The following is a 16,751-nucleotide window of genomic DNA, read 5'->3' as shown; positions in this document are numbered from 1 at the left end:
AATGTAGCAGACCAATGGTGTTACTTGTACACAACTTTAAGATCGTCTCAAGAAAGAGGAGAAAACCCGGCAGGAGCTGGAGAAGGTGAAGCGCAAGTTGGAAGGTGAGACGTCAGACCTTCAAGACCAGCTGTTGGAGCTTCAGCAGCAGATCGAGGCTCTGAGGGCAGAACTCGCCAAGAAGGAACAGGAACTGCAAATGGCCATTGCAAGGTATGTATTTAATGCAAAATGTCTTTGTGTCAGAATGACATATCTTCTCTGTTTATCTGACTGCTCTCCTGTTTCATTTTTTGAAAATTTACTTCTCACGCTCCCGTGTCGCCGTTGATAAATGCGTCCTGCAATTTGGTTCACTCTTCTTGATGTTTGTTCTCTAAATATTGTCAAATCTGTCGCCCTCTTTGACAAATAATTGCTAGGGTGACAGGATAGCCTAGAGGTACGCACACTCGCCTCTGAGCCCTCTAGCCTGGGTTTGAATCTCGGCTCAGCTACAAACTGTTATATCCTGGTATCTCACAGGCAGGGTGAGGAATTAAATTTCTATGACATCAAGAAGGGCTAGGTATGAGGCAGGGGTGCCGGCCGAAAGGGGAGAGCAGTACTCCATCTAGCTGCAAATCAAGGTCTTGTAGGTTGTCAAAAGTTCTGATTGGCTAAGGAAACACCTTGCATGGTGAAGGATGTAGAATTGGCAGCTGGCTTTGGAGGCAATCTTGGAAATATGATCTGCCCAAGAAAGATCATAGCTGATGGTGAGGCCCAAACATTTCAATGATTTAACCTCTTCAAGTGGTTTGTTTGGGGGAAATGGATGGGATTTGAGAGGGTTTGCCAGATGCTCCTTTCGGAGAGAGTGTGGGATTTGTCAGTGTTCAAAGACATATTCAAAGTGTTGGAACAGCTGCTGGTAATATTGTCGCGCGACCGTCTTTGATTAAAATCAGACTGTCACGGAAGCCGATCGCGAAGGCCTTAGCCCCTGAGGCGAAAACTCAATGGTGGACTCCGGAAAACAAAAAGCTACACCAAAGCGTGCGGGATGGAGGAGGGGGGGGGGGGGGGGGGAGCGAGAGCCCTGCAGCCGTACCTATTAAATCAATCGCACAGGAAACTGCGTTCAAGTATGTACAGCAAAATAATACAAGGATTTATTGTAATAAGAATCGGGACAGGGAAACGCGACGATAAACCTAATTCCTAATTTGGGATCCCACACACACAGACTTCGGATACAGATGAGGGATTATGAATTAATAAAAGAACACGTTCGTCGTGTAATTGGGGAAGGTGGGGTGCGAGCTTATCTGTCTGCAGTCTTGTAGTCGGGTCTGCCGACGTCCCACGCGGCCCTCTCCTTCCGCCTCCGAGCACCACCAGGCCTCGCTCCAAGCCTCTCGCTGCTCACGAGGTCCGTGCACCAAGCACCACGCGTCCAACGCACCAACAGCACCACGCGTCCAACGCAGGCCAGCGAGCTCCACACGAGGTCGATCTCCAACATGAGCACGAACTCAGAACCAAGAAGAACGGCAAAATAGGGGAGAGGGCGCAAGTGCGACTGCATGCTATGAGCCAAGTCCAAGTTCGCTCTGCTCCCCCACGAGCCAAGCACGTCCTTTTTATAACCTTGCCGCGGTGACGTCAGCCTTGGCGCGCCACCCAATCAGTGCCCTCCACATGCCCGTTGGCTGGAGGTTCGCGCCTATCGCGGGAACCCAACACTCGTTCCCTGTAGCCTGGTGATAGCTCATGGTGTTCTAGGCCTGCCGGAGATGTAGTTGGCGGCGGCCATCATCGGCGGTGTCCTGGCCTGGTTTCCTTGCCTGTTCGTCTTTCAAAGTCATGTCAGGGAAGGGAATTATTTAGTGTTGCGCTAGGGACCTAACTACATGTCTATGTTGGTGTGCATTGCCATAAGGGACAAAGGTTTAGCTACCAGGTGTGACACACAGGGGCGCTACTCTTTAATCCCTGCGCTACTTATCACTCGAACATCCTGGTATGCTCACAGGTATACTCTTAACCGACAAAACACCTACACATGAAACTTATTACAGGGCAGATTCCTTACCGCCACAGACGAATACCTACCTACACAGATCTACCTGGCTCTACATATTGCTACCCCACTGACATAACAATATCAATGTCTACAGAGAGGAAAGAAGCTGCTTGTGCCTGCCTGTCTGAAGGTGAGAAATGATACGGCAGAGGCTGAAATCACCGGCAAAAAGATAGGCAGGTTTTTCCAGAGAATCAGAAAGATCATTGATGAAGATGAGGAACAAGACTGGGTCCTTGACTGCTTTGGGGGCACTGCAGCCTTGACAGGGAGAGGAGATGATCCTGTTAAGAGTTACACACTGACTACGGAAGTGGATGAGTCAGTGGTCCATGAGTGGAGATGGCCTTGGATGCCATTGGCAGAGAGTTTGGAGATCAGGGTGGTTCAAATGTCGAATTATCAAAAAATAATCAAACATCAAATGCTTAAGATACAGTGCATTCAGAAAGTATTCAGACCCCTTCACTTTTTTCACATTTTGTTATGTTGCAGCCTTTTCCTGAAATCGTTTAAATTCATTTTTTCCCTCATCAATCTACACTCAATACCCCATAATGACAAAGAGAAAACAGGATTTTAGAAAGTTTTGCAAATTTATTAAAAAGAAAAAACTGAAATATCACATTTACATAAGTATTCATACCGTTTGCTATGACACTTGAAATTTAGCTCAGGTGCCTCCCATTTCTCTTGATCATCTTTGAGATGTTTCTACACCTTGATTGGAGTCCACCTGTGGTAAATTCAATTGATTGGACATGATTTGGAAAGGCACACACCTGTCTATATAAGGTCTCACAGCTGAAAATGCATATCGGAGCAAAAACCAAGCCATGAGGTCGAAGGAACTGCCTGCAGAGCTCAGAGATAGGATTGTGTCGAGGCACAGATCTGGGGAAGCCTACAAAAAAATTCTGCTGCATTTGAAGGTTCCCAAGAGCACAGTGGCCTCCGTAATTCTTAAATGGAAGAAGTTTGGAACAACCAGGAGTCTTCCTAGAGCTGGCCGCCCGGCCAAACTGAGCAATCGGGGGAGAAGGGCCTTGGTACGAGAGGTGACCAAGAACCCGATGGTCACTCTGGCTGAACTCCAGAGATCCTGTGTGTAGATGAGAGAAACTTCCAGAAGGACAACCATCACTGCAACACTCCACCGATCTGGGCTTTACGGCAGAGTGGCCAGACGGAAGCCTCTGCTCAGTGAAAGACACATGAAAGCCGCTTGTAGTTTGCAAAAAATCACCTAAAGGACTCTCAGACTGTGAGAAACAAGATTCTGTGGGCTTTCATATGTCTTTCACTGAGGAGAGGCTTCCGTCTGAGCTCTGCAGTCAGTTCCTTCGACCTCATGGCTTGGTTTTTGCTCCGATATGCATTTTCAGCTGTGAGACCTTATATAGACAGGTGTGTGCCTTTCCAAATCATGTCCAATCAATTGAATTTACCACAGGTGGACTCCAATCAAGGTGTAGAAACATCTCAAAGATGATCAACAGAAATGGGAGGCACCTGAGCTAAATTTCAAGTGTCATAGCAAAGGGTATGAATACTTATGTAAATGTGATATTTCCGTTTTTTCTTTTTAATAAATTTGCAAAACTTTCTAAAATCCTGTTTTCTCTTTGTCATTATGGGGTATTGAGTGTAGATTGATGAGGGAAAAAATGAATTTAAACGATTTCAGCATAAGGCTGCAACATAACAAAATGTGAAAAAGTGAAGGGGTCTGAATACTTTTTGAATGCACTGTATATCGAGAGAGATTGAAGGTGAGTAGTGGCAGTATGTCCAGGGTAGAATGACCGGCGCGGAAACTAAACTGATGATCTGAGAACAGACCGTTGGAGATAAGGAAGCCGCAATGCAACACAAATCAGCTACACACATTGGACCACATCGGATTTGACGTCAAACAAACACATCCACTGATCTCGGAGGATGTAATTTTCTGGCGCACTCAGGGTACCGGCGGCCAGCAAGGCAATTAAGGAAAAATCTCCTCCACCCCAAACATGGATGCTAACCCACTGGGTTTATTCATGTTCTATCCTCAAAATACTGAGCATCAAGCGGGGACGCAGCACGTACCATTGTTAATCTCTTTGATATGACTCGGCCAGGGTCAGAATCGAACCTCCGACCTCCCAGACGCATTGTGGATGCTCTAACCACAATGCCACTGGCTCTGGTACTTTTACCCTCACTCTGTATGCATGGTCTCTGTTCAAAGCCAAATATTATTTTTTTTCCACGAGGATAAAGACCCATCCATGTTTGTTTTCGAGTAATGGATTCAAAATCTTAACGCATCTAACTACCAATCAGTATCCTTGACTGCGGTTCTTTGCAAAGCTCTTCCCAGTTGCCCTTTGTCGATGTTGAAATTGATGGATTAAAATCGGAGCACATCCAACTCTGAATCAGTATCAAACTATCATTGACGTGACATTTCATGATTGGTTTGCCAGTTCGTTTCAGGGAAAAAAAATTCAACTCTACGTCAATATCTTGGGAATGCAAAAGCTCCACTCAACAAATCCCCGTTCAATTACACTGTGGTGCTTCTATTCGTCATCGGCCCTGCTTCCCCCGCTGCTTTAGATGCAATCACATATTTTTTTAAAAATTATTATCCAGGAAAATTACCCACCATCCATATCTTCTAATATGTTGAATTACATTTCCGTGACTGTTCATCTGGTTATCATCCATTTTACAAATCGTTCATTTCAAATCTTTCTTTGTCGTACAATTTCCTTCAAAGTCTATAACAATGTTTGCAGTGATTGAACCTTGTACGACTCTTGCCATTTGAAAAGCTACCATCCAATTTCTGTTCTCCCTTTCATTTACAAAACCCCGGAACACTTCGTCGAGATCAACTTAGCAGTGATTCTCCCTTTTTCCTCCTTTTTCCAAGTATTCCAACCAGGTTTTGAACGTGCACACAACACCAACATTGTTCTTATCAGAAGTTCCAATAATTATATATTGCATCTCAACGGTAACACCTTAGTTACTGCTCTTTTGTTTCTTCATCTTCTTCATGCTGTTTTACACTGTTTGTCACTATCCTTGAGAAGTCCAAAATGTTCCCCTGAAGCACACTCTTGAGGAAAGGACTCATAGAATGCGTTTCGACATATTCATCATATATTAATGATCGATTAATCCCAAAGGACGTCCTATATCGTGAGCTCCAAAATGCACCAAGACCAATTGGGTGACTAAAGGTCCACTACAAGGGTGCCCTGAAAATAGACCCTGAACATGTCAGTATCGAGAAGGGCAACTGGGAAGAGCTTGCAAAGAACCACAGCTCCTGGAGGAAGAATCTTCAGCAAGGAGCAAAAAAGTGCAAACGACAAATACATGACGGATGAAACGAGAAAGAGCGGCGTAAGGAGAAATATTGGTGGAATAATGGGACAGATTTTTGTTGGTAACATGTACAACTGTGAAATGTCGTCAAGGATTGGACTGATCAGCCAAACAACCAAATGCAGAAACCGAAGGTGCTGATAAAATCATCCTGCATGTATGGATCTTGCCAACCGGGCAGGGCATTCCTTTTTCATGATTGTTAAGTCTTGGCTGCTTTGCGTGTTATTGTTGGTGGTCTCCTCCTCTTCCCTTTATAAGAGGTGAGGTCCGATGGCACCAAGCTCCCTCCTACCGTGCCTTGACCACGATACACCTCCACTTCCCCTCTGTCCTCAGCCCACTTTCTCCACCCTCCAACAACCCCTCCTTACTGATATCCCTCTTCACAAAATTCTCCCATCTCAATGTGGTCTACCTCTTTTCCTCCTACTTTGCTCCCTCAACCTATCAGCTCTGTTTGTCATTCTTTCTTCCCCCATCCACACCAAGTGTTCAGCCCATCTCAGCCGACATTTCACCAATCTCCCCGTCAAGCTCATCTGCACACCAATCTCCTCTCTCAGTTCATCCATTCTCCTTCTGTCCACCCTCTCCACTTCCACAATCCCCCTTACCCAGTTTTTCTCGCAAACCTGCAGCTTCTGTTGTTGTATATCTGTCAGTGCCAGCGTCTGCAGACCGTAAAGATAGGCCGATGTTACACACGACATCAGAACCTTCCCTTTCAATCTCCTTGAAATCTTTCTGTCTGCCATTACACCCTCCACCCTCCTCCATGCTTATTACTTGACCTGACTGAATATACAACTACATTATTAAGCCAGGTTAAATAATCTAATCATGCCCTTCGACTCGGTCACACTGAAAGGGTGTCATTTCCTTGACTGTTGGCCATAGGCATCTCTAAGATGATGTTCAAACTTTTGGATGTTATCCCAAAGCAGCCCCAAAGTATTTCTATGAAAGCTCAACACTCAAGGACCACAGGGATTTGTACTAGTGAGATAGCACGGGTGGGAGGCCAGAAGCAAACAGGCAATGCAGATACGGCGAATGCTAAAGCATGAAACCAATAAATTCCACATTCCTGTAGCACTTTCAGTCGCATGTCAGACATGGGCAGCAGGTTCGTGAAGGACTTTCATGAAAAACGTACCCGTTCACAAACAAACGGGTACGTTCACGTATAGAAACATCGATCGTGGGTCCGTGGCGAATCTGCATATGCCGATCCGCGAAGTTCACGTTCAGAAAGTAGAAACCATCACGGCATGTCGTCATTCACTTGAACTCGATATCTCTTTTTTCATTCCAAACAACATAATTCCAATTAATCACAAAATAAACTTTGAACAACATTGTTAATGTTTCCTTCATTGTAAAAACTACCAAGTCAACAGTTAAAAGGATTTTGAGCCGATAGGTGTTACGGCCTCGGCAAGATCGATGGAGACAGTGATCTGTTGGCTTATACACCACCCAAATAGCTATGTGGAATTCTCTCATGTAGAGATTAAACCCACGTCGTTTGAACTTTGGCCGAGGTCATTATTTACATTTAATGATGTTTATATACGAATCAAAAAGAAGATAATTGGTTTTGGGTTGTCCTTTCCGCATATCTCGTGGGATTGTGAGCTGGAGAGATGGCCGTGATGGCGGGGAGAGGGTTGGCATTCTCTCAAGCAGGGATTCAACCCATGTCCTTATAAAAGATCTTTGTCCGAGGTCACCGAGTCCAATCGGTGCAGCCGATCGGTGCAGCTGTGCAACGATCGGTGCAGCCGTTTGTGCGGCGATTGGTTCAGCCGTTTTTGCGGTACCTTCGAACGGACGGACAGACAGACAGACAGAGAGATCGACATTTGGTGAATTATAGTAAGATTGCATATATGATCTGGGTAGTGGAGACCTGTGGTGCTTTATCGTAGTCCTAAATGATTTATTTTAGATGGATTATAATTATGAATGGTCACAATGAAATGAAGTTGATTTAAAGCGTGACTGTTTTAAATTAAAGTTTTTTTTTTCTCATAGGCAGTATTTATGTCACTCGTTTCCTACAGGGGAGATGATGAAGCGTCACAGAAGAGCAATGCTCTCAAGCAAGTGCGAGAACTGCAGGCACAGCTGTCTGAGCTCCAGGAAGACCTGGATGCCGAGAGGGCAATCAGATCAAAAGTGGAGAAACAAAAACGAGACCTCAACGAGGAGTTGGAGGCCCTCAAGACAGAGCTCGATGACACACTTGATTCCACGGCAGCTCAACAGGAACTTAGGTAGAAAATCAGAATATCCAACATTGCGGAAGTACTGGGTTTCATCTCCCTCTTCATGGATTGCATCTTTTCTAATAAGCACGTGTGCTGCCATACTAGTCGTACATCTATTGTGTCTGTTCAGAGCAAAACGAGAGCATGAGGTTGCACAACTGAAAAAAGCTCTGGATGACGAGGTGAGAAGCCATGAGACACAATTGCAAGAGACGAGGCACAAGCATGCTCAAGCTCTTGAAGAAGTCGTAGAACAACTGGAGAACGTAAAGAGGGTAAGAAAGATTGTCTTGCGTCGGGTTGTATGGTTGGCAGTCTCAAAGATTACACTATTATTGAAACCAGTAGGCCATTGTGCGACATTTTCCTGCCTAAATGCCTTGTTTGGTTTTAGTTACATAAGTCCACCATTAGAATATGTGGGAGTTCTGAAGTGTACAACACAAGCCTGATGGGCCAAATGTACTTGTTAGTGTGTGTGTGTTTACGTACAACAGTGGAGTTGCTTCATTTGACTCTCCTCCTGTGACCAGGCAAAAAACAACCTTGAGAAGAGCAAGCAGGCACTGGATGGAGACAAGTGTGAAATGGCAAATGAAGTGAAAGCATTGCAGCAAGTTCGCTCAGAGCTGGAGCTGCGCCGTAAGAAGCTGGAGATGAGCCTGCAGGAAGTACAAGCAAAGTACACGGAGAGCGAACGCGTCAAGACTGAGCTTGGAGAGAAGAACCACTCGCTTGGTGTAATTTGTCTCTCCTCTTCTTCTTTGCTGCATCTATTTTCTCAGCTCGCTTCAGTGTATCGCGATCTGAAGTGTGATTCGATAAACCCCTTCCGCTTTTTCTTCTTTGTTCTCTGGTTTTCCTTGTCTGTGCTTTATTTCTCTGCATTAACAATCTCGACTTCCATCATAACTCATCGGTAACCAATTATTGCATCGATATTTTCACTCTTCTTGCTGCTGTTGTATTGCACTAATATAGCAGACCACTGCGTTGTTTATTTAATTTGCTGTACATAATTGGAGTACCATGTAAGAGCTTAACAAAATGAAGTGGAAGGTTCATTCCCACCACTGACGCTTATCAATGTCAGTGGTGGGAATGCTTAAACGTGTCACAGGGGACCAGTCAAGTTTATAGAGAGAGAGAGTAGAGAATGTCAATCTGTTGACAATATCATCGACCAAGAACAACTGCTAGAGAACGTGTCTCTCTGAACTCATGTACTCCCAGTTACTGATCTAGAGAAGTTTTTCTTCTCACGATTTCTTCACTGTTTCTCTGCAGGCGGAGGTAGAAAACTTGACTTCTCTGCTAAATGAGAGCGAGACCAAAAGCAGCAAATTGGCGAAGGACCTGACTGCTGTCCATGCCCAGCTGCAAGATGCGCAGGTACACATCGCTTAGAGTATTGTGTGGTCTTTCTTTGGTACTGCAGGTCTTCTGTTGTTATCCCGTGCAAACGAAGCGAGAAGCAGGGTTAAGCAATTTGTTAATTTCTGTCTGTCTGTCCTGTCGACAAACTTCAATTTATGATCGATGAACGACTTATTTGAATTGAATGTTATATTTTGAACACTAGCAATGGTACCTGCCCTATGGGTGGGGCTTCAATTGGGAGGCCCAAATGAAAAGGCAAAATATCAGAAATTGAAGGCTTTTTTTAATTATAAACGATTCATATAAACCTTTTTTTTATTTTAAACGATTCATATAAACATCCGTTGAATCATATCACACGCAAATCATCAAAATCTAAACAGTGCATGGCGCCCATTTTGAAAAAAGATTGAATTCTGCAAAACGGAAGCGGCCGCTACACGTCTTTCTCAGTCGCACGTTTATGTGTGAAGAGTGCGCGCCGAATCTAACACGGAAGCGGCCGCTACACCTGTTTCTCAGTCGCTTTGCACACGCTGCCATGTTACTTCGGAGCCGCACGTTTATATAGGAAGAGTTCGTCAGGAGTCGATCTACTCTCTCCTGGTACGTAGAATAAACGGTATTTGTAGAATTTCAACAAAAGCCACATCACTGTTCATATCGGTAAATATTATTCCATCGAGTTTGGAAAAACTGGAAAATTGGAAAACTTGGAAAAATTGGAAAAACAATATAGCCTATTTTACTCCCAGGGGTCCCAGGAATACCCACCCACAATATCGTTGCGATCGGTTGAGCCGTTTTTGCGGTACCTTCGAACGGACGGATGGACATTTGGTGAATTATAGTAAGATGAATCGGAATATGAATCAGAAAACAAACGTGGTTTAGCAGTATAGCCCTGAATTTGTCCCAATCGCACATGCGCAGACAGGAGATCATTTTTAAGCGGTGTAGCCGCTTCAATATTTGGCAATGTCCTTCCTTCCATCTGTCCATCCGTCAATATTGAAGAAGGACCTTTATAACCCACCGTGTTTAATACTAAAGTGCTCTAAAGTGTAATTATTGAAGGTTCTAAAGGGTAATTCTAAAGGATAATTCTAAAATGTTCTAAAGAGTAATTCTGAAAGGTAATTCTAAAGGGTAATTCTAAAGGGTAATTCTAAAGGGTAATTCTAAAAGCAGTTTGGGCTTCTTTATTCACGGATTTTCGCAACTCGGGAACCTACCCCCCTTTTTCCATTGAAACAATGCCCCACTATTCGCGGATTTCGCTATTCGCGGATTTTCCAGGAGCGTATCTTCCGCGAATAGCGGAGTCCAAGGGTATATAGTTGAGCACTGTAGGACACAAATCGCCTTTTTACACTTTCAAAATCCTTCCGTTTAGCAGTACTTGGACAAAATATTTCGGCATTTTACGTCATCACGACCAATCAAAATTTTCACTTATAGACCCTGCCCATGTTCTTATTTCTCAAGATAGCACTTTACGAATTCTCTAGTGAGATTTAATGTGTCTATTTGAACTCTCTAGTTACCCTCGCCAGAGGAAAGGGTATTGCATTTGAGTCCATTTGTCTGGCTCTGTCTGTCTGCCTGTCTGTTTGTTTGTCCGCACAGAATTAATATGATTTTCTCTGCAACCGTTGGTCCGATTGACAGAAAATTTTCACCACCGGTGCACCTCTTCCTGTGGAATTTTTTAATGACAATTATGATGTCATATGTCACGTGGTATGGGCGCCATCTTGGAAAAACTGAAAAACTTTGTACCTCTATATCTCCGAAAGCACTCCATTGAAAAAATTGAGAGATGGCTCATTGTAAAGAACTCTCCATGGGGAATAAAATATGTTAATGTTGATGTCATAGGTTCCTCCATTATGACGTGTTAATTTGACAAGTACAAAACTTCATCCGATCAAGATAAAATTTCTTGAGCGTCATCTAGGGATAAATTGGTCGGAAAAAAAAAATGATGATGATGATGATGTCATCGGTCACGTTGTTCGGCCGCCATATTAATTTTAACACAAAAGCCTTTAAAAAAAAACACGTCCTGGCAAGCGTCTGCAATCTCTGATTGCTCTTTCTTGTTTTTGAATGCAATGTATATTCAAATAACACTTCCATTTAAAATTATACACATTGTCACAAAATCTCTTTATTCTGACTTCTTTTTTCTGTTCAACTCCAGGATAATTTGCAGGAAGAGACGCGGCAAAAGCTCAACTTCAGCCAGAAACTTAGACAGCTGGATGACGAGAAGAATAGTCTTCAGGATCAGCTTGATGAAGAAGAAGACACCAGAAGGGGTGTCGAGAAGCAACTGTCATCCAGCCAGTCCCAGGTGAGAACAAAGAAGCTTTAGCTCAACCAATGACTTTTGAAAAATTTATGATTGAATAGTTTTAATTTGCTGATTACCTAATGTACAATAGTTTGTTTTAAATTAGCCTGTGGTTTGGTGTTCTCATGTGATCACATACTGTAGCTTATGATGCTGTGACCCTAATTTGAAATCCCATCAACTGTGTTAATTCATCTGTTATCTCCTAATGACCATGTCATTCATAAAATACATGTACAAGCTCGTTTGTCACTGTAAAACAATAAGAACAACTAGAAAGCATCTGAAACTGCAAAGCCCCTCTGCGTCCACTTTGTAGTCAGACTTCTTATTCCGTATGCTAAATTTGACGAAAACAGCTGAAACAAAAACAAGCAAATGGATGATTTTAGGCGACCATGACATTTTGACCTCAAAAGCAAATGCCTTCAGTGACCCAATATGCAAACCCTGCTCATATTTCAAGTCAATCAGATGACAATTGACGATTTTATGCAACCTTGAACTTTGACCTTTTGATCTAGAAAAAACAAACAATTGGCTTCCTGCTTTTGATTAGTGAAGCAATTGAGTTACACAATATACAAATTCTTAAAATTTCATCTCAATTGGATGAAATTTGATGATTTTTAGACGAAGCTGACCTTTGACCATTTGACAATAATTATGTATTTGTCTTCTCCATATTTTCATAATAAAGCTTTGTTGAAAATTTGATGAGAAAAGCTCAAATGGTAAAAAAAAAGTTATGTCCCAGACAGACACACAGACACACACAGACACACACAGACACACACACACACACACACACACACACACACACACACACACACACACACACACACACACACACACAAAAGTGATTGCAAAGCCCCATCTCCGCTATGTGGGAAACTTGCTAATTTTATTATTTTTACATATGAGGGACGTCTAATAATGTTTATTTCATTGGCTTCAGCTGATTGAAACCAAAAAGAAGCTGGAGGATAGCCTTGCCTCATTGGAGTTGTTCGAGGAATCCAAGAAAAAACTGAGCAAGGAAACAGAGATGCTGAATCAGCAGTTGGAGGAGAAGTCTAGCGCATACGATAAGCTAGAGAAGACAAAGAATCGGCTACAACAGGAGCTCGACGATGTGCTTTTGAATCTGGACAACCAACGACAGGTGGTCTCCACATTGGAGAAGAAACAGAAGAAATTTGACCAGGTGAGAGGCTCCGAACTTTCCCTACAGTAAGATTTCATTATTATCATCTCACAAGTTCTTTCTTTTCTTACAATTGTGTCTTCTCTTTCAGTTGTTGGCTGAGGAAAAGAACGTTTCTGCTCGGAATGCCGAGGAGCGAGACTGTGCGGAGGCCGTAGCTCGTGAAAAAGACACCAAAGCAATGGCACTAACTCGTGCTCTCGAAGAGGCATTGGAAGCGAAAGAAGAGCTGGACAAGGCAAACAGGCTGCTGCGGACAGAGATGGAGGATGCCATGAGTTGCAAAGACGATGTGGGAAGGAACGTGAGTAGCCTTTGTTTGTTTTAATTATTTAATTGCGTTGATGTTTTACCCACTTTAAGCCATTCATCTGCAGATGTTTCTTAAAAGACACGTTACAGTACCAGAGATGGCCTATCCATCAAATGGTTGTTCAACTCTTGTTGGCTCTTTTCTGACACCTGTCAATTGACAGGTTCATGATCTGGAGAAGCAAAAGCGTGCCCTGGATGCCCAAGTGTCCGAAATGAAGACCCAGCTGGAGGAGTTTGAGGATGAACTGATGGCTACGGAGGATGCCAAGCTACGACTCGAAGTGAACCTTCAGGCCCTGAAGGCCCAGCACGAACGTGATCTGCAGGGACGTGATGATATGGGGGAAGAGAAACGACGAGCTCTCTTCAAGCAGGTATGACCAGAACCTCTTCGACCAAAACAAATACGGTAGAGAAACAAGACGAGGGAGATAAATAGTTATTTCTTCCACATCTAAATCTCCTTTGACTTGTATTCAACAGCTCAGGGAAATGGAGACCGAGTTGGAAGATGAACGTAAACAGAAATCCCAGGCTGTGTCAACCAAAAAGAAATTAGAAAACGACCTCAAGGACATGGAAACCCAAGTGGAAACCACCACCAAAGGGCAAGAGGAAGCTGTGAAGCACCTGCGTAAAGTTCAGGTGCATTTAATAATCGTATTTCGCTATCTTTACAAAAAAACAGATATGGTGAGAGATGTATACAAAAGTGCCCCCAGGGCATTTATCTTAACCTACCTGGATAGGAGGAGATTGTGAGATTGAAGGCAGAAGTAATGTTGAAACCTACCATATAAACACACACTGTACCTGTATCCTTGAAATGACTTAATTCCGAGTTGTTTAGCGTGATTTTATCCTTTTGGAATATTGGATTCTTCATTAGTGGAACAGGCCCAAGTATTTCCTGGAAATGTTTCGCATGCAGTAACCTGTGACAACTAATTAATAACAGCACATTATATTTCTATGGAATGCTCAGGCTCACGCATAACTGGATACACGTGTCTTGTACTTGCATCCTCCGTGGGATTCCCGTACCGTGTTTCAGTATTTCACACCTCCAGGAAGCACGGCTCTCATGACGCTTCTTCGGAAGACCTATCGTAATAGGTTGCGTTGACCCCTCTTTTGAACGCGTCACGTTTCAGGCGCAGCAAAAGGAGTTGCAGCGTGACCTCGATGAAGTGAGGACTTCCCGTGACGAGGCCATGACCCAGGCAAAGGAGAATGAGAGGAAGCTCAAGAATCAAGATGCCGTCACTTTGCAGCTGCAGGCCGTAAGCATAACTATACCACGACTCGGTGTCTTCATTAATTCCTGGCAAAAGGTGGCTCATTTGCTTTGAACTTTCAAAGAACTTTGATAAGCCTTTCGTACTAAAAATGGGGGAAGAAGAAGAAGAAGAACCACCTTAGAGGCAATTTCCCCCCGCAAAACAGGGGTTGGCCTTTATCGGGCACCGTGGTCCCATTTTTGAAGCAATGTTTTATGGCCGGATGCCCTTCCTGCCGCCAACCCTGTTGGTCACCTCTTGCGACACACAGGGAACTAGAACGCCACTCAGTAGAACGCATACTCCCGCCGTGGGTTTAGGTAGAATAATGCGTTTTGTTTAACATCCCCTCTCCCCAAAACAATAAACGAAAAATAAAGTAGGCCCTAACTGTCAGAGAATTAATTTTGATATATCTCGGAATTAGAGGAGAAAAACATCATTTAAGGCTAAGAATAAAAGCTTTAATACAGTAAAACAGGAAAAAAAATTCCCCAAAAAATTCCTGGATCCGGAATAATATCCTGAGCTTCACCAAAAAATAATCAATTCTTCCTTATCCCAAGGGAAGCAGGCTTCCTTATCACCTTCCTTATCCCATCCCACCAACTTTCATCCAAATCCGTTCAGAACTTTTCCAGATATCTTGTTCATAAACACGAACACACAAACACACACATGGACGGACGCGATCGAATGCATTGCTCCCTGGCGGGAGTAATTACCAGTGACCGGGTGCTCAATTTGCCGACCTCGGAAGGATGACAGGCTGAGTCAACCCCCTGGCGTTAATACAGCGATCGACCGGGATTTGAACCCATGATCCTATGATCCCAAGCCGGGACCCTAACCGCTAAGCCAACACCAGGCTATAAAGAAATAAAATAATTCCCTGGCCAGAAAAGATGTCTCACCAAGCATTGGATTTGTGATTCCGATCCATGTCCTTTATAAGACCCCCTCCTCCTTGATGTGATTAACGTTAGAATCCTTTATGAACATTCATCATTTTATAAATAAATGCCACAATGAAATTGAAAGATTTTAGATCGATTGATACACAGTGTCCGGCAGGTTTTTTTTTTTTTTTTGTATACAAGATCGAGGCTCATGTAAGAACTAACATCAATCACAAAAAAACACAATCGGACAAACAAAACATACAATAAAGGGAGCGGGAGACAAGATTGGGAGAGAAAGGGAAGCACACAAGTACAACAGCAGAGAACAGGGACATCGGGAGATATGTGGGAGGGAGAGGGCTTGGGAGGGGGGGCATGGGAAGGTGGGGTTAAGTATAAAACACATGGACACTGCTGGAACTTCCAGGAAAGAAAGAAGTCGGTATTTCAAAAAAAGTGGATGTGGATTTTGGAAAGTGGAAAAAATGGATTTTCAAAAAAGGTCTCACACCGCAAAAAAGTGGATGGTCCAGAGGTAGCGCACTTACCTTTTAGATGTGTGGTCTCGATTTGATTCTCAACCCGACGATAAATTGTCCGATTGGTGCCTCGCACGCAGGGCATTAGTTAAGTTGAGTGACCCCTCTGCTAGCATCGATTGCTCGTGGAAGCTAAATATCCCCCAACGTCTTTCGATGAAGAATCGGTTTAGATATCGCTGGCACCATAAACAAATTCCAGATTCCTGCTCTGACTTGGAACAGAGAGCATATGGGTACTGCCAGGTGCATTTGTCCTGGGAAACACCTGCACATCACTGTTTGTCTGTCTGTCTGTCTGTTCCTTTGTCCACACAGAACGTGAGTATGCTTTTCTCTGCAACCGTTAGTCTGATTGCCAAGAAATTTTCACCAAAAGAGCGCCTCCTCCAGTATAAACTGTAATGATAATTATGACGTCATAGGTCACATGGTACAGGCGCCATCTTAGATAAAAGCGAAAAACCTTGCACCTCTATATCTTTGAAACGACTCCATTGAAAAAATTGAAACATGTTTCATTGTCAAGTACTCCCCATGGTGAACAACATATATGTATGATGATGTCATCAGTTCCTTCATTATGACGTTAAAATTAGACAAGTACAGCAGAACACTTTTGATCCAATCGGTTTGATATGTATTTAGCATGATCTACACAAAAATTGTATGGGAGAATTAAATTGATGACATCATTGGTCACGTGGTTGGGCAGCCATATTGGATATTGAACATAAATCTACGTTGTCAATAAACCACACAAATGCAGCAGATAATAAATGCCACACATAAATACACCACACAAATACGTCCTGGCGAGGGTCTGCAATCTGTGATTGCTCTTTTTTGTTTATAGCTTGTAAAATAAGGGTTGAATTAGCTATTCTGCCTCTGGTTACCTCCTTCGTCTTCTTCTTGGTGTTTTATTCTTCTTCTTCTTCTTTTGCTATGTAGCACATGATTGCGAGTAGCAAAATTTACTGGGGGCAGAGTTGTGCCGCAGATTCAGTGCCCTTGTAGTTTAGAGCAATAATTTGTTCA

General features: G+C 43.3%; 1 protein-coding gene across 3 annotated transcripts in view; it reads left to right on the top strand.

Annotated features, from left to right (window-relative positions):
- The window catches only part of LOC137426955 (myosin-10), a 169,285-nt gene that overhangs the window by 136,552 nt on the left and 15,982 nt on the right, over nt 1-16,751 (top strand). For all 3 annotated transcript variants that reach the window (XR_013623590.1, XM_068116014.2, XM_068116013.2), the window contains exons 25-35: nt 42-213; nt 7,522-7,734; nt 7,859-8,003; nt 8,262-8,468; nt 9,016-9,120; nt 11,315-11,467; nt 12,426-12,674; nt 12,766-12,978; nt 13,151-13,363; nt 13,473-13,634; nt 14,144-14,272. Coding sequence is in view for 2 of the 3 variants with exons in the window: in XM_068116014.2 (XP_067972115.2) it covers nt 42-213; nt 7,522-7,734; nt 7,859-8,003; nt 8,262-8,468; nt 9,016-9,120; nt 11,315-11,467; nt 12,426-12,674; nt 12,766-12,978; nt 13,151-13,363; nt 13,473-13,634; nt 14,144-14,272 (1,961 nt within the window). In the remaining variant the exon portion in view is untranslated. The remainder of the gene's footprint in view (nt 1-41; nt 214-7,521; nt 7,735-7,858; nt 8,004-8,261; nt 8,469-9,015; nt 9,121-11,314; nt 11,468-12,425; nt 12,675-12,765; nt 12,979-13,150; nt 13,364-13,472; nt 13,635-14,143; nt 14,273-16,751) is intronic.

Source organism: Myxine glutinosa, chromosome 5 (assembly GCF_964187855.1).
Source record: "Myxine glutinosa chromosome 5, kmMyxGlut1.1, whole genome shotgun sequence".
In the NCBI taxonomy this organism is placed as follows: Eukaryota; Metazoa; Chordata; class Myxini; order Myxiniformes; family Myxinidae; genus Myxine; species Myxine glutinosa.
This window is presented reverse-complemented; position numbering and strand designations above follow the sequence as displayed.